The 23,328-nt window shown below is 37.0% G+C and overlaps 1 protein-coding gene across 1 annotated transcript in view; it reads left to right on the top strand.

Moving 5' to 3' along the window:
* Positions 1-23,328, top strand: part of DOCK8 (dedicator of cytokinesis 8) — a gene marked incomplete at both ends in the record, with an annotated part of 193,459 nt that overhangs the window by 79,293 nt on the left and 90,838 nt on the right. Inside the window, 9 exon segments of the mRNA XM_084238759.1 lie at positions 881-1,093; positions 6,291-6,376; positions 10,576-10,642; positions 12,144-12,293; positions 14,796-14,876; positions 15,954-16,113; positions 19,262-19,398; positions 21,292-21,385; positions 22,110-22,272. Of these exon segments, the coding sequence (XP_084094885.1) occupies positions 881-1,093; positions 6,291-6,376; positions 10,576-10,642; positions 12,144-12,293; positions 14,796-14,876; positions 15,954-16,113; positions 19,262-19,398; positions 21,292-21,385; positions 22,110-22,272 (1,151 nt within the window).

The raw sequence follows: 23,328 nt of genomic DNA, 5'->3' as shown, positions 1-23,328 counted from the left end.
AATAGACTCATCTATATTCCCATGGTATTTTGTTTGCCATGACTGTATATTCTTTGCCACTTCTTTGATTGGGTATGCAACCCCCAACTATTAAAACATTCCTAACGGAATAAAGGATCCTTGTTTGTGATTTCACATTTTTTTTTCAAACATACTGCAGCTAAAAGCAGACACTGCTGGAATAGCAATGCTTTTCTTTTTTTGTTTTAGTGCTTATTCCTAAATCCCTATAGGAACGTGTCTACAACCCCACAACGTTGTCTTTGGTGACAGACTATTTAGCTTTGGAGTTTAGAGAAAGTTTAATTTGGAAAGCTTCTCACAGATCATCTTATTTTCCAGCTCCAAATACCAGGCTCTGGAGTTGAGATTATAACAAGGTTCCTTTACTTCCAAGTCCCGTTTCCTTTTTGTTACATCTTATTCCAATTCTGTTCTGCTTGTGCATGAGACATGAGCCTGGTTCAGAAAAGACTTGGTTTCCAATCTCCAGAAAAGAATAAATGCCCCAGAAGTTTTGGGAGCACAGTGCTGTTTTCAAGCCTTTTCTCACAGTGAGTTTATTTGCATACAATGATTAAATTACTTCCTTCCAGGTGGGATGGAGACATTTAATGTTAGAATATCCACATAGAGGAGTAAAACATGTAGCCCAAAAGTTATATAACATGTAAAAGACTGACAAACTAAAAATAATATAAAAATTTAGGCTCCTTAAGCCAAGAGGCTAAAATGTCATTTTTGTCAAATCCCCAGTTTATTCAGAAATTCCTTAAGGCTTCATTCTGAAATTCCACAGTGGATAGTTTTGAAACATCCCAGATGCAGTTCTCTTTTTAGATCCATGATCTCTCTCACAAAATTGTGTCTTCTCTTACAGGCAGGTCCCCTTCACATGAATGTGCTCTGTGATGTGTCTGGGAAAGGCCCCCTCACTGCCTGTGACTTCACCCTTCGCAACCTGCAGCCAGACCACCGGCTGGAAAACCTTCTGCAACACGTGAATGCTGAAGACTTTGAGAAGCAGAATGAAGAAGCCAGGAGGACAAATCGGCAGGCTGAGCTCTTTGCCCTTTATCCATCTGTGGATGAGGTGGGTACAACTTTCTCCATGCTAGAGAATTTCACTAAAGATACAGAATCTCTAAGGAAATATTATTTTCTTTACTACTGTAGAGCAATGTCTGGGTATTTCATCACATGATTTTTGGGGCTGTTTATTTTTCTTTCATTAAGGCACGCCTGTGTAATAACACAGTCAGTGAGTGTTCATTATACAAATAAGATTCCAATAATCACAACTATTATGTTTATAGTACTTTACAACACTTTCACTGATGCTATCTCATATGATCCTCAAAACATTTCAGGAGTCTAAGGCATTATCCACTCAGTGAGTCAGATCATTTTGTTATTTGGGAGTATGTTTTGAAATTAATCTACTAGGGCATATTCTTCAGTGCTTTGGGGTTTTTTTTTAGATTATTTTTATGGAAGTAAAATTACATTATAAAATTATATGTTTCAGGCTTGCACATTAAAAAATTGGCATGTGTAACTACTATATCAAGCTCACTACTGAATGTCCAATACTATTCTTCACCATACAGTTGACCCTTTTTGTCTGATTTATCCACTCCCTTTCCCTTTTCACTTTGATAACCACTAATTGTTCTTATATTCTAAAATATTACTTTTGTTTCATTTAGTTAGTCCATTTGGTTTCTCTGTATCCACATGAGTGAAATAATATGGTGTTTGACTTTCTCTGTCTGACTTACTTCAACTAAGCATAATACTCTCTAGGTTCTTCCATGTTGTTGCAAATGTCAGGATTTAGCTGAATAGTATTCCATTGTCTATTAATGCCCAATATTCTTTATCCAAGGATTTTTTTCTTAATGTTCTCTATAAACAACCTGAAATGTCTGCTTTGAGAACATTACAGACTAATTCAATTATAGCCTTGCTCCGAGTGCATAGAATGTGGGGGTCTTGACTGTCCATTTCTTTATATATTATAGAGCTGACCCAGAACAATTTGATAATTTAGGCCTTGCCTATGGTCACCTCTGGGGCATTTTGATGGGATAATGCATGGCCTTATACTTTATGTACTTTCATATACTTTATATAGGCCTATATTTGACTTCTTACACTTTATCCTCTCTGTCTTTCTCGTCTGCATGTCATATCTATACTTTCAGGTCTTGCCAAAAGATTACTGCAATATCTCTGCAACCCAAACTTTATTAAAAGTTCAGTTGTAAGAAATAGATTTGGAGAAATTTTGTGTGAAAGATATCCCGTATATTCCCTGCCCCTAAATATCTGAAATTTCATCTTTGGATCAAATAAGACCACTAGGGAGCCTGATTCTCATACATATCTTGTGAAGCTGCCACCCCTGTGAAGTGTGCTTGCTAACTTGTCTTATGATGGACTTACCACTCATCAGCAAAAAGGACAACTGGGAAAACAGCAACCCTGAAATTATGATCTCACATCCACCTTGCAAATATTATTGAGGACTTTGACCTGTTCATCATCCAGCAAGCACCTTCCTCAACAAGGATCCAAAGGGAAATTGCCACTCAAGTCTTTGGACAAAGAAGAATCGTGGCCCATAGAGAAAATGTGTACACTTAGAGATTGTGTGTGTCTTGTAATTAACTCTCCTAAATTCTTTACTTAGAGTCACATTTCTGTTCAACTCTGCTAATTCTGATGGTTTACTTATTGGTGTCCTGAATTTACTTCAGCTTTCCCTTTTTCTTATGCTAATTTTCAGATCACGTTGGTTTTCTCATCTAATTTTTTCCCTCTTTGGCCTCAAATTATTTTTTTTTACTGTTAGAGGCCCCAAGTCCTTTTCTGAATTAGACAGATTAAAAATAAGTATGAGGGCCTCCCCTGGTGGCTCAGTGGTTGAGCGCTGGGCTGCGAGGCTGCCTGCAGCCTCTGCAGCGCCGGTTCATTCCCCGGCTGCCACCGAGCGTCCCACCAAAAAAAAAAAAAAAAAAAAAAAAAAAATCAATATGAATAACATGGTCAGTGTTATCATCTCCATTCTTCAGATTTCAAGGGATTCAACAGGCAAATTAAATTATTGCAAGGGGGTTCTAACCCATTACCACCAAGTTTTATGTTTGCCTGTTTATATATGACTTCTTGGTAAATTAGCACACATAACTGAGATCTAAAGATGATATAAACAGTTATATCTTGTCTCACAACTTTTTAGTTTCCATCTGCAACTTTAAAACTTTTTGCCAGATTTGTCAAGAAATACTAAATCTGGGCCTCCCTGGTGGCGCAGGCGATTGAGTGCCACACTGTGAAGCTGTCCGCAGCCTCTGCAGCATGGGTTCGATCCCGGCAGGCTGGTGAGAATCCCACATGGCACGGCAGACCTCTCCTGTCTCCCCTCAGCAGTGTATTTCGTCAGTCTGCCTGTTCTGTTCCCCGCTCTGTCTCTGGTGAATCCTCTCACCCTCCTGCGCATCTGGCCTGTACCCGGGTTCTTGTATAAATAAATAAACCTTTAAAAAAATTAAATCTGATTAAACTGACTTTCACTTGCTTTCCCCTTCCTGCTAATGCAATGGTGAAGATGCTAACATATAATAAAGAGAACCAAAGTGTACATCAGAAGCAAGAAAGAATTAAAGGGTCAGGAGAATTTTCAGTGAGATATCATCTCATCAAAGTTTCTCTCATGGGACTAAAAGGAAAGCTATCCAGTCTGAGTTGATTAAAAGAATAGACTTTCTGGAAGAACATTGTTTTATGGTCTTCAAAACAATGTAGAATCTCAGTTGAGACTGAAAGTTATAATCTAGCAGAGGCCCTAAGGGACCTACTTTAGTGAGTAGTGAAGAATGCTTTGTAATTAGCACACCAGTTATTTGTAAATTGATATGTCTAAAATGCTTGATGGTCCCTATAATAGCTCTTAGCATGCTGAAGTTACACACACAGAAACTGCACTTGTACTTGTGATTTGCACTTTCTCCAAAGAAAGTAATAGGGAAGAGAGGTAAATTTCTGTCCTCCTATGAGGTGATTACTAATGTTGATTTTTTGACAGCACATTAAGAAAATTATTTTTTATTATCATTACCTTATTTCCCAGTGAGTGAACTATTAAATCCAGTCTATGACTGAGTCTACAGGAAAGGTAAAAATAGAACTCATCTACTGGACTTCCATGAGGCATGATCTTTTCCTTTATCATTCTGACTTTATAAAAGGGATACTATATATTGATCCCTAAGAAATTTGTCTCTGTACTCCAACTCATAAAAGAGTTCACATTAGAACTCTTTTGGCTACAGGTGACAGAATCCAACTAAAACCAGTAAAAGCAAATAAAAGGGGGCAGAGGTTATTGGCTCATATAATACACATGCAGACAAATATCAATTTGGCTTCAGGATCCATTTGGTCAGCTGATGGAAGAGCATAATTACTCATGTTATCTTTTCTTTTCTATCTGAATATCTCTCGCTCTGTCTATCTACTCTGTCTATTTATCTATCATTTATTTTTCAGGAAAATAAAAGCAATGGATATTCACTTGCGATACATATTTCCTCTTCCACCTCTTTGGGAATTAGTTCCTATTTAAGATAATTGTAAGCGCTCAAGGAGTTTTTGAGGATTAGAGGAGACTTAGGAAATACATCCATTTGTAGACCTTGCTTGGATCCTGATTTAATAAACTACCTATAAAAAAACTGAGATGGAGAAATATCAAACTGACTAAATATGTAGTGACAATAAGAAATTGTTGTTAACTTTTTAGGAGTAATAATGATATACAGTTATGTGTTCTTAAGTCCTAATCTCTTAGATTTCTGTACTGAAATATCTACAGATGAATTTATATCATGTCTGAGGTTTTGCTTATTAGTTATCCAATATTAAGTCTGGGGAGGTACTAAGTGGGAGGCTAGATGAAACCAGGGTGCCTATGAGTTGCAATTGTTGAAGCTTTGTGATGACTGAAGGTGGTTCATTATATTATTCTCTCTACTTTTATATATGTTTACAATTCTCCAATGAAATACTTGAACAAGCATAGCTGAGGTTAAATACAGAACAAAGGTGATCTTAGAAACCCTTGAGTATCTTTACATTGAGGTTCTTTTCCAATAGGGGAACTTCTCTTTCAGCTGTACCCGTTCTGTTTACCCTTACAGTTCCAGCTGCTCAGCTAGAGATCAGCTCTGTGTAGTCATCAAACTCAGGAACTCCATCCAGTAAGATGGACAAGAGATAAACCCAGGAGTGGGGCTTGAAGGAGAATAGAGATTAGAGTAGGGGTGAGTTTACCACTTTGACAATTCCACCAAATTGGGAACAGATTTACTAAGATAGCAATTTTGCTGCTACTTGTAAAAATGTTACCATTGCTCTGGGGCATTTGGTGGGAAGGCTCCCTCGTTTATAGCTCAGGACAAAACAGTTAGACTTAACTATTCTTTGAACTCTTGTGAGCTCCAGACCACTCATCAGTGTTTGGAGAGTCTACTAAAAGGCAGAAATTAAAGTTTTCAGAGATTTTCTTTATTTACTGCTGCATACAAGTATATTATTAAGATACTGTGATGGTTTACATTTGGATTTTAAAAGTTACAATAAGGTGTTGATATTTCTCTTTATGTCATTGTTCCTGACAGTTATGTCTTAATTCGTTATTACTAACGAATTTAGTATATTTCCTATACTTAGAATATTTAACAAGTTCTCACTAGATATGTCTGTATATAGCCTATATTCAACCTAAATATCTATCATCTGTTTAAGAAAACAGTAAACTGAGAAAGTACTGTACTATTGGTAGTTCATATCCTTAAATGAACTGTTCTGTCTCATATCTCAGTCTGAAACTCAATATTTACTTGTAAAGCCCTTGACTCGAAAAATATTCTAAATGTACTTCTTAGAGCTGGCAAAAAAAAAAAGTCAACAATAGGTATAAGATTTTGCAATGCCATCTGGTGGATGTACTAAATCACATACATGTTCACATTTCCTTCCTTCCTCTGTCTCTTTGTCTTAAATGTTAGGCTTTCTAAAAGGAGAGAGGTTTGCTGTAAATGCTGATTTTGAAGCTTGGGTGTTGGAGAATGTAGGCTTATAAAAGTCAAAGTGTTATTTTGCTGTTAGAAATAAAGCAAATCCAAGTTGAGTACTTGAGCAGTTTTCCCTTCCCTGGGTTAACTCCATCTGGAACTCTTCATGAAAATTCACTAATGATTTCTTTACAATGTGATTAATAATAGGAGGATGCTGTGGAAATACGTCCGGTACCAGAATGCCCTAAGGAACATCTGGGCAACAGAATATTGGTGAAGTTGCTGACCCTGAAGTAAGTATCTGCAAACATACTAAACCACTACCAAGAGGTTTAGCTTGCCCCTTAGCAACAAGCTGTTTATCATCAGAATCAGGGAGGATCTCCCAGCGCACTTAACTGTGAGCAACTGGGAGGTATTGGAAAGGCAGAGTTTGAAGTCATCTAGACCAGAATTCTATTCCTTCCAGCCTTTGACAGTCATTCTGCTCTAAGAGAAGGGTCAAAACTGAAATTAGGCATGTAGGTAACTGAGTGAAGTGGCCTACATTAAGAAAAATAACAGTGAAAGTCACTGGCTTTCTGGAATCATCTAAATCATGAGAGCTGATTGTCAGCTTCCTTCCTAACTTGTTACTCATTCAAGTCATGTTGGTAGTTTAAATTTGTCCTGGTGGAAGTATGTACAACATAGAAATCTGAAAAGGCTATAGACTAGAGCCTTTTTTTTCCCCCAGGGACTTTGTTACGTATTTACCAGCACTGTTGAAACACAATGATAAATACAAATAAAATCCAGTCTCAAAGCCAGGGGACAATAGGGACTAATGAGGACTGTAGCAAACTACCTAAGGGGACACTACTACTAGCTAGGACCTACTCTTGTACTCTTGCCATCAAAATAAACAAGCCTGTTTTGGGCAATTTTTTTTTTTTTTTTTTGGTCTTGTTTTTTTTTAAAGAGAAGCTGGAAATTCAGATTTCATGCATAATTTCCTGATTTCTTAAATACTTTCTCATTTCCTCCTTAAATACCACACAGTTCAGACACAGCACATCTGCAGTCTGTGGGCCAGGGTTATTTGTTACATGCACTTGAAGGCATTTATCTCCAAACTTTTAATTATTTACTTTTATTTTTTAAAAAAGCACATGTCCTCTATGTATGTGTATTAATTATGTATTTACACATTACAATATGCATTCTAAAACACATATAAATGATAAATTTTAAAGCACAAACTAAATAAATTGTAGTATTTTTCCCTGCACTGTAATGGATTTTCTTCCATACCACCAGAGTACTTCTGCTCCTTTCTTTCCTCTTTATAGACTGCTGCTTTAGAGAATCACTTCTTCCACTTCTTGAAATCAAAGACTCTAGAAAATGCTCTATGTAGGTATAAGTACAGAAACATAATGCTTTTCAGTGCCCTATTAGAAAGATGTCAATCTCTAAAAGACAATTCTTGGCCCCTTAAATAGCACCTGGGCTATTGCAATTAGGGCATCTGGATTTTTAATTCAAGGTGGTGGTTTACCCTGGGAATGTCTCTGGGATTTTGAGTACTTCTTATAAACAAAGTTGGCAGGCCAGATGGCCTCCAAGTTCCCATCTACCATAAACTTCAAATTCTAATGTTCAGCTTCCCAGGTTCATCTCTCCTTACTGCAAGCCAGCATGATTGCTCACCCAGTTGTGGGGGCTTGATGTTTAGCCACTACTCCCTGCCAATTCAAAGCCAGTAGCAGAGGGGGTCAGGGCCTTTTTTCTTGTACACAGAAATGAGTAACCTGTAAATTCTCTATGAAGTAAAGGCTACCAAAGGTAAACTCTAGCCCAGGTAAGTCGACCCAGAGTGGGAACCTTCAAACTCTTCAATAGGAGACTGAGTGGAAGTGCTGCTCCAATCCCCTCTGCATTGGTCAGGAAGTCTATGCTATTGTCTGAAGCACGTACTTACCCACCCCCACAGGATGCACACCAGGCCACTTTTAGATGCAGCAACTATGCCATTTGGGATTGGAGAATTCTCCCCTATGATGCTTGTCACCAAGCTTTCTAGACCTTTCCAATAAATAAATGGCAGCTGTTCTCACAGGTGGAGAAACATGGCCACTAGGATAGATGTATATTGTTAAAAAAATATATATAGAGAGAGAGAGAGAGACAGACAGACAGACAGACAGACACTGGGATTTCTCTTAATGAGATATGTCAAGTGCAGTTTTTAATCATATTTTCCCCACCTGCCAAAGCCGATATTAGGTAAAGTTAAGATATTTGCTCAGTGCACTTGGCTTGTTCACAATAATAATGTCTCAAATAATATCTATGGCAACATATACCTGCAGGAGAGTGGGACCAGATTGTCCTAGTTGTATAACTACTTTGAATAAACTGAGTAAAAGCAAGCAATCTTACAGTTAAACCCAGAAGACTGCAATATTAACAGTAAAAATTTCATCATAATATTAAAGACACACATTTACCCCAGTGACCTGATATGCAGAATACTGTGTATGCTACTACTGTGGATTTTATCAGGTAGGGAATATGAAAAATATTGTTCAGCTCTATTAAGTGCTGTTTTGCTTCAGAGAAACATAAAGCCTCAAGCATAAAGAGTTAGACTGAAGCAAAATCTGCAAATATATTTTATAACAGTAAGAAAAAAAGATGAAAATAAAGTATATTTTGCATTTAAGTGAGAAATCTTTTAATTTAAAATTTAATTCCATCAGTGCAAAGTACCTCACTTGATGGCATTTTCTTGTTGGTGAAATTTTAGTGCATAAAATTTACAAAGATAATTCATTTAAAATGCAGATTTGGGGAGACCTTCCATTACATCTTCCCTCCAAGATATTCTGGTTCAGTAGATCTTGGGGTATGAAGGAATCTGTATTTTTACAAAATCCTCATTTTCTTCAAAATGCTGGTTTCCAGGGACTACAGTTGGAGACACACTATAGGAATAACTTAGGTTCTGTGGGCTTAAAATCTGAATGTGCTGTTTCCAAATATATTGGCTTTTGTCAAATTACTTAATCTCTCTGGACCTCAAAAGGGGGAATAATCCTCTTGCTGTGAAGTACAAAGGAATGGACATGTGCAAAGTACATATCACAGCACAATTGACTAATGTCAATTCTCTTTTTCTTTCTCTGAACTACAGTGAGCTTAATTTAACATTCTGTACCTACCTAAGTAGATCCTACTAATATTCAGACCTTTGTGAACCAGAGAGCACAAAGTTAACTACAGATGGACCATGGTGAGGCAATGGTTTTTGAAGCTAGGCACAGTGAAGATCCCAATTAAAATGCTATCATATGACAGTAGGAAGACTAATCATAGTAGTCCTTGACTTTTTTTGTGGTAAAATATACAATACTTATGGTGTACCATCTTCACCATTTTTAGTGCACAGTTCAATGCTATTAGATATTCACATTACTGTGCAACCATCATCACCATCCATCTCCAGAACTTTTTCATTTTCCCAAAATTTTATACCCACTAAACAATAATTCCTATTCCTTTGTTCCCCAGTCCTTGGCATCCACCATTTTACTTTCAGTCTCTATGAATTTTACTAATCTCAATGAATTAGAATCATACAGTATTTTTCTTTTTGAGACTGACTGCATTTACTTAGCATAATGTCCACTAGGCTTATCCATGTGTCAGAATTCCCTTCCTTTTTAAGGTTAATATTTCCTTGTATGAATATACCACATTCTGTTTATCCATTCATCCCTTGATGGACACTTGAGTATCTTCCACCTTTTGGCTTTTGTGAATAATGCTAATTATGAACATTGTATTTAAAGTACACATACATATTATTTTACATAATCCTTACAACAACCTGTGAAATGGGAAGGGCAGGTATTCTTTTCTCATTTTACAGATAAATAAATGGATGATACCATTAGTCTAATGAAAAGCAACTGGAATATTTTTAACTGCCTGAAAAGCTCCATTCTTTAGAATTGAATAATAGGAATTCCTGTTCTAGCCATACAATATAAACTATAATGAGCCTTTACCTTGTCAGAGACTTAATTCTCTGAAAACATAAGAGCTACAATAATATGAAGTACCTTGTTGCATCAGCCTGCTCTGTCTTCAAATGCTACCAACAAGTATTTTTTGGAGGAGAATCTACCATGATAGTAATTGATTGGGGATGTTCTATGAAGCTCCCAAATTTCTCCATTAATATCCCTGTATGTGAGTCTCAAGTGCATAGAATTATTCAAATATTTCTGGAGTCTGCTTATATTCTTTTTTGCATATATCTGCTTATTGATTTTAGAAGTGATATATTAACATTTTTGTAAAGTAGAAAATATAGAAATAGAAATTCCCACACAAATTATTCATTGTGTTTATATTCTTAACCAGTTTACATATCCAGCCACTTTCATAAAATTCAAAATTATTTAAGTTAAAACTCATAGTGATTTCTCTCTTTCTCTAATAGGTTTGAGATTGAAATTGAGCCTCTGTTTGCCAGCATTGCCCTCTATGATGTTAAAGAAAGGAAAAAGGTAAGGCAGCAAAAAATGACACAAGTCTGAGGACACAATATTGTTTATGATTCTTTGTATTCTTGTTTTTAAATCTAACCTCTTTGCAGCAAAAACAGATCAGATCTGAAAGTCGATGACCTCTGATATGCCCAGTTCTATTGCCTTTGCAATTTTTGAAGGAATGATCTAGGAAAGGTAGTCTTTTATCTTCTTTGAAGAACATTTAAGGGCAAACCTGTTGGAAGTGGTGGTCTGGTTGAGAATAGAGAGAAAAATAAAATAGCAGCATGACAGGTATGTGTAAAACACAGCAATTTAAATTCATTTCAATAAGTTCAGATATGCATGTAATGTTTTCTCAGTTTGGAAATTTTTTTCTTTGTGAAATGGTTCATCCTGGATGGAAGGCATCTGTGCAGTAAAAGCCTAAATTTGCTACAGGGTGAAGACCTCACCAATTATAATGTGCTTTTAACTGAAGTCCTTAGATCAAGGACAGGACCTGAGATTTTGCCATGAGTGTTTTAATGCTTAGTCATTTTGCAAATTCCAGAGGAAGACCAAAATAGCAAAACCAGAAGAGAATACTTCTGCCCCTCTTTACCCATTTTGTATTTAAGGAAGTATCTAACTCTTGAATAAATACTAAAAATCACTGAGATTTGTGTTGTTTAGGATAAGTTTAGTGTAAAAGCCAAGAGACCCTCAATTCCATAATTTAAAGCAGTGATGGTCATACTTTGTGCTTCCAAATTGTCTGAACGGCTTGTTAGAACACAGATGTGGGGTGCCACCCTGGAGTTTTTCAATCACTAAGTTTTTCAATCACTAAGTATTTTTCAATCACTGAGAATAGGGCCTATAATGTACACATTTAACAGCTTCTCAGGTGATGCTGAAGCTGTGGGAGCCACATTTTGAGAACCACTAGTTTAAAGAAGTGTTCGTCTTTGTTTCTTAACAATCCAGGATTTGCAGAGGTGGGGGAGGTGCCAAGTCAGGAATGGTAGGCCACTCAGTCATTCAAGAATATAAGCTGGCAGTGGCTCCTCATCTTCAATATGAGCCTCCAAAGTCACTCTCTTCATTACCATTCAGCTCCTGGTCACCCCAACTAGATTTGATCTCAACCTCTGGAACTTCTGTATGAATGTGGTCACTTATATTTACTCTTACTGTAGTTAGTGACATATTTGCCTTTTCCTTCCTGTTAATAGTAAACTAATTGAAGGCAGAAACAATGTTCTGCTCTTCTTCAGTGCAATACCTAGCATATCACTGACATTCAAGAAATACTGGTGGTTTCATAAAAATCTAAATTGTTTGAAGATGCATCTCTCAAATGGCTCCAGATATCTAGAAATTGTAACAAAATATATATCTGATTTTCCAGCAGCCTCTAGTTATAAACTATGTCCATATTATTATTATTCCTCTGCTAAAATTTCTTTGTGTTTTTTCTCTCATGTTTAGACCATGAGAAGAGCAGGTGTAATATGGTTTTGCCTCTCATTTCTAGATCTCAGAAAATTTTCATTGTGACCTGAACTCTGACCAGTTCAAAGGATTCCTGCGTGCTCACACACCCTCTGTTGCCACATCTAGTCAGGCAAGATCTGCAGTGTTCTCCGTCACCTACCCATCCTCAGATATCTACCTGGTCATCAAGGTAGTTAAACACAAACTGAATTGCATGTTCTGATGATGCATATTATTTGTTTAAAATATTTCATTAAAATTCTGTTGGTAAAAAAAGACACATCTATTGTTGTCTAGCATTAATGTGACATTAAATTTGTTGCAGTATTACTAGATATATAGGAAACTAGCTTGAAGTCCATTCCAGCAGGCCTGTAGTTAAATGCAAAAGTCTCTCTTGGCCTGGGAAATAAAAGAAGACACTCCAATTATGTAGGGTGGAATTTTGTTCAAACTCCACCTCTCAATGAATGACTTGTTTGGGGGCTTTTTAAAATCCATAGTAGTTTGCCAAATGGGTTGCTTCTATTTACTAAATATATTGCCAAATTTACAAATATATAAATGCATTCATTGCCAATGACATACATTCTCTCAGTTGTCCAGCTATAGCTAAGAAACTTAAATTGATTCAGTAAGACAGTTCCTAGTTTGCTTCTGATTTGCTCTTCCTTTCTGTAATCTATCATGTTGCTTCTTTCCCTCTAAATACCTAAGTATTTATACATATGTATATGTACTTATATATTTCCCTCTAAGTAATAAGTACATGGTGGCATTATATTTAGCTTATCCAGGCAGATTCCATTTCACAAAGAGGGGCTTGTTTCTTATTTTTATTTCCAGGCTGAACATCAGGATTTTACTGTAATTTCAGTAGAGCTACCTAGTTGAGGTGAAGCATATAAGCTTGCTCTAAGGGATTATTTCAGGCTTTATGGTTTCCTCAATTGAGTAATGGAGAGATATAATGAGAGTGAATCTATTTAAAACTTTGAAAATAGACACACCAGGCACTGACCAGCCCCTCCTGAATAGGGGAGCAGGTAGCCTCTTTTCATCTTAAAATAATGATCAGGTGATTGTATTGTGTTCCTTTCCCCTACCTGCCATGGTTATGAGAATGTTTGCATTTTATGGGGGGACCCAACAATGGGCTCTGATAGCAGCTCCTTCTTATGAAAGAGTTATGAAGGGCAGGTTCATGAAGGGTAAGTTACCTTGCCCAGTTCAGTGAAGTAAATAGTATCTATTGATCTGGTTAAATTTGAATTCTCCTGCTTTCAGATTCTGGGTTCCACACTATGTACTACTAGTGCTTGAAACTATGGCATTCCCTTTTCTTGCTTCAGGGTCCAAATTAAAATTTCTTTATCTCTGTTTAATGTTCATTTTAAAGATCACATTTGATCGATTTCATGGAAAAATTAGCTTTTTTTGAATTTACTGTACAAGTTTCTGGCTGTGCACTTCAGGACAATAGGGACTAAAAGTCTTGTATTCACTAAGACTTAATTGTTGAGTGCTACAGAAAAGTGAATAAGTGAATGATTGCTGGCTTACAGCAATACCAGTCAATCTGTAGACCCAGGATTATGTGTCTATGTCCTTCTCCTGGGGCATCTCTCCAGGGCTCCACCTTGTCTTTCTGCTGTGGAACAGAAGGGGTTTTAAACTTCTATTGTGAGAAGAGGACTCTCTACTTGTAGTCTCCCTGAGATAAACATCCATTGAGCTACTCCTTTGAAACTCCATTAAACTCCATTAAACTCCTCCATCATTCTGGTTTTAATACTTTGCACCTAATTGATAGTGCCTATTAAGATTGTATGCCTGTTGGAACATAGTAACCCAAATTTCTGCTGAAAGAATTATCTCAACTAATGACACAGGTAATGAGACTAAATCCGCTTGTTTTTCTTGTCACCATCTGAGTTAAATTTTCTTTGAGCAAAATTAAGAAATTTCAAAGTTCTCCTTGTTTTGCTTTTAAAGCTGGTGCCCAGATTTATGAGCAACCAGATCCTTTACCTGGAGCAAAATAGAAGAAATTGTTTAACAGTAGTAGCATTCATTCATATTACAAGCCAGTTAGCAAAGTGAAATGCTGTACCATCCCATTACTTTCAGATTTTTTACAAGTCTGTTTAATCCACAGAAGCAGCCCTAATAGGAAACACAAGGGAGACAATTACAGATAATTTATGCTGTTCATTTATTCATTTTGTGGATGATTTTAGTCTCCAACCTGACTTTTACAGAGACCATATCTCTTTTTTACACTGTAAGCAATAATAAAGAAAATGAGCTTTTCACTTCCTACATATGTCTCATGGGTTTTGTTTTATAAAATAACTTTTATTATGTTTTTATTGTAGGCATAAGACATGTTTATTGTTTAAAAATAGAACATACACATAAGCAATAGAAAGAAAATAAAAACAGTGCTTAATCCTTCCATATAGTGATAACTACTATTAGCATTTGCTGTGCATTTATTATTATCCTTTTAATGTGCCTTCATGATTTGTGTTTTACAAAACTGTGTAGTACTTTTCATATTAATTTTTTAAAATTGAAAAACATCTCTGTCATCAAATATTGTCATAAAACATCATTTTGATGATTGCATAGATACCATTATATAGGTGTTAATTCATGTGCTTTATTTTAATACTATTTTTGTTGATAGATTGAAAAAGTCCTTCAGCAAGGAGAGATTGGAGACTGTGCAGAACCCTACATGGTTATCAAAGAAAGTGATGGTGGAAAGGTACAATATTTTGAGTATTGCTAAATGGTGACATTTTAAAATATGTAGATTTTTTTCAGAAGTGTCCTACAAAATAGTGGGGTTTAATCCATAATATGTCTCACAAGACACCAGTAAATTGTATTTAATCAAAAGAAGGAAGATAAACTGGTCATTGATGTGACCTTTTAAAAAAGATAAAATATTGAACTTGAACTTAACAAATGAGGCTATACACACCAGTGTCTAACTACAAAACTTGGCTAAGGCAAAGCCACATCCTGTTGTCTTGATTCAGAGACACTGACCCAGTTGGTTGGGAGGTCACTGAGACCCCACAAATTAAGCAATGCAAGAGCTCTATTGGCCTCCCTCAACTGTTCAAATATCATGTGAATATTTGGAAACTGGCTGAAACTACTGTATATCATAGATTCATTAGTACAGCACATTTAATAAGCCTACCAAAAGAAGATCTTTTTTCAGCACCAGTTTGCAAAGCTTTTCACTATGGTCTTTAAAATATGGCATCTCTGGAATATGTCTTGTTTAATCAGCATCCTAGTACATATTCATAAATTTCAAATAAAATATATTGCACTCAAAACTTTTAAAAAATCTACCTTTTATTCTGAATTTAGAAAGAACATCTTGGAAGTATTGTCAATTTGATAAGGAAATTGTTAGGGGATTTTGTAGATCTTGCTGGAGTTTTCCAGGGCAAATTTTGAAAAACAGGCTCGCTTGGGGCCTAGGTAGATGATACACAAAATTTTTTATCTCAAGATTTTCTCATGTGAATCCAAGTTACATAGCTAACCTATAAAAGACATATGTGTTGATTAGCTGGTATAACAAGCTTTTTTAAAATAATAAGTGAATGTAGACTTTTTCTCTTTAAACTTCTTTTTTTTAAATTTGTATTTCCTTGTCTGCTAGACTTCTGGCTGGAGCTGAATCACTTTTCTGACTATTCACTTTTTAATCAGTAGGCCAGGGATTTTGGAGATGGCTATGATATCCCTGTCAGAAGAAGTTGACTTAGTACTAGTGCCGTATTACTTGTTTTTCTATCTGTCTCTTTCCATTTTCCTCTAGAGTAAAGAAAAGGTTGAAAAACTGAAACTTCAGGCTGAAGCCTTCTGTCAGCGTTTGGGGAAATACCGCATGCCTTTTGCCTGGGCTACCATAAGCTTATCAAGCTTCTTCAATGTCTCTACCCTGGAAAGGGAGGTAACCGATGTGGAGTCCATGGTTGGTAAGACTTTCAGCTGCCATGCACAAGTTCTGAGGTCAGCTGTCTTATTGGGGGTGGGAGTGCAGTAAGGAGTGGGAAAGAAGATAAGTAGGATGAAACACTGTTATGACTGAATCACAAAAGCTTGCTTGGGCTATGATCCTGAAACAATTATGAATATCTATGGAGCTTAAGAATACTCTTATAAAAAGATTTTTGGTTTTAATTCTCTAGATAGTTTGATGCTTTAAAAAGTTCATTTTCAGTAAGCATTTCCCTCTTCAAAGTAAAATTCTTAAAAATAAGAAGAAAGTATAATCAGCATGTGTTAGACAAAGGCAGTGTGGTGGGCTCCTCACATTGACTCCTAAATAACAGAAGGAGAAGCATGGTCACATGGCTTTGAAAAGAACAACTCAGGTTTCTCAGCAAAATTGCCAGTTCCTTAAAGTTTATTTTGTTAAGTACAATGAAAAAGTGGGTGCCGAAAGACTATTTCATTGCTTTTCCAACTTATTTAGTATATTTATTTTTCATCATCTCACCCTTGATCTGTATCATTAATTTCCTAAGCAGTTTGGGTATAGAGCTGTTCAAGAGGGTTGGAGTATTTTCAAGTAGACCCACCCACCTGTGGTAGAGATTCTGTTGCTTAAATGTTTTTGTAACAGCAAATACTAAGTCCATGTTCACATTTCCCATGCATTCCTTCCTTCTGCCACTTCTGAAATGTTGCTTTTCTTGGGGGAATGGAAGATAAGGTATTTTGTTATTCTTGCTGCTATTCTGGAATTATTGTTGCATAATTACTGGTCAGAATTCCTGAGTTATTTTTTTTTAATAAATTTTATTGTTATATTCCCCATACAATTGCAGCCCCCCCATTCTGACCCCAATCCCTCCCCTCCCACCCCCGCCCCCCTAAAAGTGTCTCTAGTTCATAGTTGTTTGTTGATTTTGATTTTCACTTTCTTATAGTTATTCATTTTCCTGGTCCCTTATTTAAGTTTTCTAGATTCCTGCTATGAGTGAGACCATCCGGTATTTTTCTTTTTCTTTTTGGCTTATTTCGCTGAGCATGATCCCTTCCAGCGCCATCCATGTTGCTGCAAATTGCATGTGTTTATCTTTTTTGAATGCTGAGTAATATTCCATGGTATATATGTACCACATCTTCTTGATCCAGTCATCTATTTTTGGGCATTTGGTTTGTTTCCAAAGCTTAGCTATTGTAAACAGTGCTGCTATAAACATAGGGGTGCAGGTGTTGTTTGGAATTGATGTTTCTGTGTCCTTTGGGTAAATACCTAGGAGTGGAGAATTCCTGAGTTATTTACAAGTTGTCAATAACAAGGTTTGCTTTAGTGCATTCTAACCTTCCACACAATGACATTTTTAATGCTACCTTCTATGTCGACATAGATTCTTATTTAAAATAGTTATGTGGGCCTCCCTGGTGGCACAAGAGGTTAAGATGCAACCTATGAAGCTAACTGCAGCCACTGCAGCACGAGTTCAATCCCCAGCCAGGGAGCAACCCACATGGCACAGCAGACCTCTCCTGACTCACCCACTGCTCCCCTCAGCAGTGTATTTTAGTCAATCTGCCTGTTCTGTTCCCCACTCTGTCCCCGGTGAATTCTCTCACACACACCTCACCTCCACACCTCTGTCCTGTACCCCAGTTCTTGTATGCATAAAAATAAAGTAAATATTTAAAAAAATAAAAATAAAATACTTATGTGTAGAGCTTAAAGGAAACCATAGACTAGGTATTCAGGCACAAGGCTTGTTGGGGCCTCCATAATCTCCAGGTCAAGGAAAAATTAACCGGACTGCAGAGACTGATTCTTCAGAAGCAACCAGAAGATGCAGTGTTAAAATGAGGTGGTATGAAAAATTTAGGTACACAGGAATTGCAAGAAATTCTAATTCAGTATCAAGTTAAGAATTAAGGATAAGAGAATATTCAAAAATAGGTGTTGGCAATATTATCTGGAAATAATACGACCTTTCAAAGCAGAATCCCTGAATTTACGTGAAAAAACAGTAAGATCCCCATCTAAATCTCAACAGGGACTAAGAAACAACTAAGCAGAGTATCAGAGTCCTGGCCAGGTTTGAGTGTTACTCAGGATTCTATTGATACTTACCATTAAACAATTCAACTAAGGCAGAAACTCAGCTCTGATTTCCTACAAACATAGTGAAAGAGGATGAAAACTCAGAATATACACAGGCTGACCCTAGCATGTTTGAGTCACAATCCCCAATGCCTTCAGGGGCATTTGAGTGCATGCCTCTCTCCCAATGGAATGCAAATGTAAAAATACAACAAAAACAAACACTGTTGACTAAATAAAGCTTATCTGCACACCCAGTTCTGGCAGGCAGCTCTAGGCTCCTGCTGGGTGGCATCTGGCCTACCCTGATCTCTGTGTGGGAGGAGACAGGGGCCTCCTCATTCTGGTCAGAGAAAGATGAGGGACTCCAGTATGGCACAAAGAAAGGTTGGGGCCGTGGAGGAAATTTTTATTCAAAAACACCTCTGAAGGGACCTCCCTGGTGGCGCAGGTGGTTGAGTGCTGCTCTGTGAAGCTGTCCTCAGCCTCTGCAGTGCTGGTTCGAGCCTGGCCGGCCAGCGAGAATTCCACATGGTGCAGCAGACCTCTCCTGTCTCACCCTCTGCTCCCATCAGCAGTGTATTTCATCAGACTGCCTGTTCTGTTCCCCGCTCTGTCTCTGGTGAATCCTCTCACCCTCCCGCGCATCTGGCCTGTACCCTGGTTCCTGTATAAATAAATAAATCTTTAAAAAAAAAAAAACAAAAAAAAAAACCTCTGCAGCCTGTGTTCCATCCCCAGCCAGTGAGCTAACCAATATATAGCACCACAGACCTCCCCTGTGTCGCCTGTTGCTCCCCTTAGCTGTGCATTTCAGTAAATCTGTCTGCTCTGCTCCCCACTCTGTCTCTGGTGAATCTTCTCATCCCCACATCTCTGGCCTATATGCTAGTTCTTCTATGCAAAAGTAAAAAAAAATTTAAAAAAAAGGCCTTATTCAATGTTCCCGTTAGAGGCTTTGAACATCTTATATATGATAAAGTTAATAATGATTGTATATTCAAACAGAAAGGCATGCTTTTAAATGACAGCTGTTTTCCTTAAAGGGAGAAATTCTGTGGGTGATCGAAGAACTCTGTCCCAATCTCGAAGGGCTGCTGAAAGAACTCTCTCCTTGGAGGAAAATGGGGTTGGATCCAACTTCAAGGCCACCCCCATGACCATAAACAGCTTTTTCAAGCAGGTATCGCTCCACTTTATGGTGTATCTGGATTTGTCCCTGCAATGGCATGGATATTGGAACCCAAAGCAGAATATATGTAGTAGAGAGAACAAGTTAGTTGATTTCACCAAGCCTCAATTTCATTATCTTTCAAACAGGGATGATGGTGCCTGTATCATGTGCTCATTGGGACGATTAGGTGACAGGAGGCATTTAAAGCTCTTCCCAGAGGGCCTGGGATAAACCAAGTGCTCACTGAATGTTAGTTTTTTAAATTGAGGATCCATTCCCACTAATACAAGCTATCCTATTTTAACTATCATGGTCAATTCATTTATTAGGCTATAAAGGCTGTCTGGCTGAAACATATCTTTCCTCCTTGTTCTCTGGGTTTCCTGGCCTGACTGTTGTCCTCACCTTGTTCTGTCAGGCTTTCTGGGGCTGCCAACTTGCTACTTGCTCTTAGAGGGTGACCATTGCATATGATCTCTTTATTAGCTGCATAAACATTGAAAGTGTTTAAAAACAAAGAATTTCTTAGAATAATCAAATTCATAGAGAGAGAAAGTAGAATGATGGTTGCCAGAGCCTGGAAGGAGGGAGGAATGGAGAATTATTGTTTAATAGGTACAGTTTCAGTTTTGCAAGATGAGAGAGTTCTAGAGATTGGCTATACAATAGTGTCAATGTACTTAAAGCTACTAAACCATACATTCAAAAGGGTTAAGGTGGTAAATCTGATGTGTATTTTTCTACAAAATAAAAACTTAATTTAGACTTAATTTTTCTGTTTTGGAAAATTTCCCGTAACTCAAACTGTCTTCATGGGGGCATTTCAAAGGGTTATGTTAAAAAGCTAAAAAGCAGAATGGAGGCTGAGGAGTGCGTGCAATATACCACATAATAGAAGTATCATGGGACTGAAAATGTTTCTGTTTAGTATTCACCCCTTATGATTTATTATCTTCTGAGGCAAGTATATGACTTAACTAAGTCTGAGTTTTCTAGTCTGTACTTAGGAATAAGATCTACCTACCTACTTACATGCCTGCCTTAATGGGCTGTTGTAAGGATTAGAGCTCTTGCATATATATCCCTTGGCAGAGTGCCTGTACCATTTTGGCATATAGAAAGTGGTATTTATGCTTAGCTACCTTAGCCAAGACAAAAGTGAAGAAAGCGAGGGCAGGGAAAATGATGGGATGTACCTTTTTAATATTCAGATCTTCAAAGAAGGAAGTAAACGTGTTCTTTATTGTTCTAGGAAATGAAATGAGCATCACTGTGTTTAAAAGTTCTAGGTGGAGAAGGTTTTGATGTTAATTTCTAATGATGAAACAGGTTTTCTTAGAATATGGTAGAAGTTCCTACTCTAGAAGTATTGATGAGAGTCTGAGTGACAGTAATTCGGAAGTGATAGAAAAGGAATATTAGAAAAGAGGTTGAATTAAATGATTTCAGAATTGCCTATAATCCTAATTTCTGGGAAAGTCATGTTTGAATAAAACTTAAGGATAAAAAATCTTCCCAGAGGGTCTCCCCTGGTGGTGCAGGAGGTTGAGCACCTCACTGTGAAGCTGTCCGCAGCCTCTGCAGTGCAGGTTCAATTCTGGCTGGCCTGGCGAGAATCCCACATGGCAAAGCAGACCTCTCCTGTCTCGCCCACTGCTCCCCTCAGCAGTGTATTTCATCAGTCTGCCTGTTCTGTTCCCCACTCTGTCTCTGGTGAATCCTCTCACCCTCCCGCGCATCTGGCCTGTACCCCAGTTCTTGTATAAATAAATAAATAAATAAATAAATAAATAAATAAATAAATAAATAAATAAATAAATCTTTAAAAAAAATCTTCCCAGAAGTTACTGGTCCTTATCCCAGGAATCAGTGGTGCACTAACTCTGACTTTTCTCTTGACAGGAGGGAGATCGCCTTAGTGATGAAGATGTATTCAAGTTTTTAGCTGACTACAAAAGATCTTCATCCTTACAGAGAAGAGTCAAGTCAATTCCAGGTGTGGATGGCTGATCTTTATCCTCTAAGTCCATCAAAGTCCTTGGTGATTAGACACATGATTTGTCTAATGCTACAATTTACAAAACTCTATTTGCCAAGTGAAGTATTGGATTTTGCATTAGGAGTTAAGGTCTATGTTTTTGATAAATCTATTAATGTTTTCTATTTTTATTAAAGGGTTAACACCATAAAATAAAACATCATACTTTTATCTAGTGTTTCAGATATCAGATAATTGTTTGGACAGAGGAGCCTTTTTTGTCAAATACAATTTTATATGGAATTTTTGGTGTTTAAAAAAGTGAAAGTGAGATACATTGGTCGTAGGCTAGGGCAAGTAACTTATCTTCAGCTTATAGCCCCTGGGCTCTTCTGGGGTGCCTGGGGAGCCCAGTTCAAAAACCACCAATCTTCTTTTCTGTTTGTAATACAGATTTGCTACTTAACTGTATACTTTTAGTAGACAATGTCGTCATTCTGCAAGGGACTTTAAAGATCCTCTAATTCATTCCTACTTATTTTCTAAGCTCTTGCTCTTTAATTTCTAGACTCTAAATGGCAAATGTTGTCATGACATGCTTTTTCTCAAACTCTGGAAAATTAGCCAGAAAGTCCAACTCCACACTTACCATTATTTTCATGAGAGAAATACAGTATAACAATCTTACTTGATTCCTTGTAAAATGATAATGTCTTTACTAAGCCTGTTTTCCTCTTTTTAGGCTTACTCAGAATGGAGATTTCTCCAGCTCCAGAGGTAATTAGTTGTTGTCTGACTCCTGAAATGATGCCAGTGAGACCTTTTCCTGAAAACTGCACACGTCCACACAAAGAAATTTTAGAATTCCCAACCCGGGAAGTGTACGTCCCTCATACTGTGTACAGGTAAGAAACGGGCCTTTGGAAAATGATTGAACATGTCTTTAGAGTTTCATTATCTTTCAGCCTATCTTTCTACTTCCTAACTTTAGGGGAAAATGAAATATGATGTTTATATAACTGTGGATTATTGCTAGACTCTGTTCAAAAATGGCTTATCTAAATTTCTTTAATAAGAAAGTGTTACTTTAACCATAATTGGAATTTAGGATTAGTAGACATTTTCCTTCCAGAAATGCTAAAACCTTCCTAGTCATTACTTCAGTTTTCTTATGTGCAAAAGGACATGTTAGGGAAAGAGCAAAGTAATCAATAATGTACCTGTTGTCTGAAGGACAGATTTGTAGCTTGAGACAGGCTCTAATAGCATTTGTAACAATGATAGAAATGTTCTGTGAGCTGCCCGATACAATAGCCACTAGCCACATGTGGCTAGTAAAACTTTAGTTAATTAATTTTAATTCAAGTGCAAGTAACTAAATGTGCCCCGGTGGCTATCATATTGGACACAATAGAAGCCTCAAAGGCTGGTCTACCTGTTTCTTGGAGCTTGTTAACATGTATCTTCCCTAGATTGCTGCTCACATACTTTTTATTTTTGGAGTTCTTTTTGAGTACAAAGAGTAATGCTATAAAGCACCTCTCCTCCACCATCTAGAAATGACAGTTTGTTGTTTCTTGCATTATATGTACATATGTAAAAAAATCATACTGATTATGACTTTTTTCACAGTTTCCAGTCACCGACTTCTATCTTGCCTCCCAAGCAAAACGGTTATCTTGTTCTAAGGGTCCTTCCTTCTGTTTTCCCTGGTTTTGTGCACATGCACACACACACATATGTGAACACTGAACGTTATTTTTTTATATTAATTAAAAAGTACATAAATGGCTTCACATTCTACTGCCCTTTTCATCCAATGTTATGAGTTTTTCTATTTGGTTTGCTTATTACTGTGGATTCATGAATTTGATCGATTCAATTTGTTACATTCAAGTATAGTTAACCATTGTGGTTATTCAGGTTTACACAATCTTGACAATTTATACTTTTAAAATATT

This window comes from Talpa europaea (genome assembly GCF_964194135.1).
Source record: "Talpa europaea genome assembly, chromosome: 7".
NCBI classification, from domain to species: domain Eukaryota; kingdom Metazoa; phylum Chordata; class Mammalia; order Eulipotyphla; family Talpidae; genus Talpa; species Talpa europaea.
The sequence above is the reverse complement of the archived record's forward strand: the minus strand, read 5'-3'. Positions and strand labels throughout refer to the sequence as shown.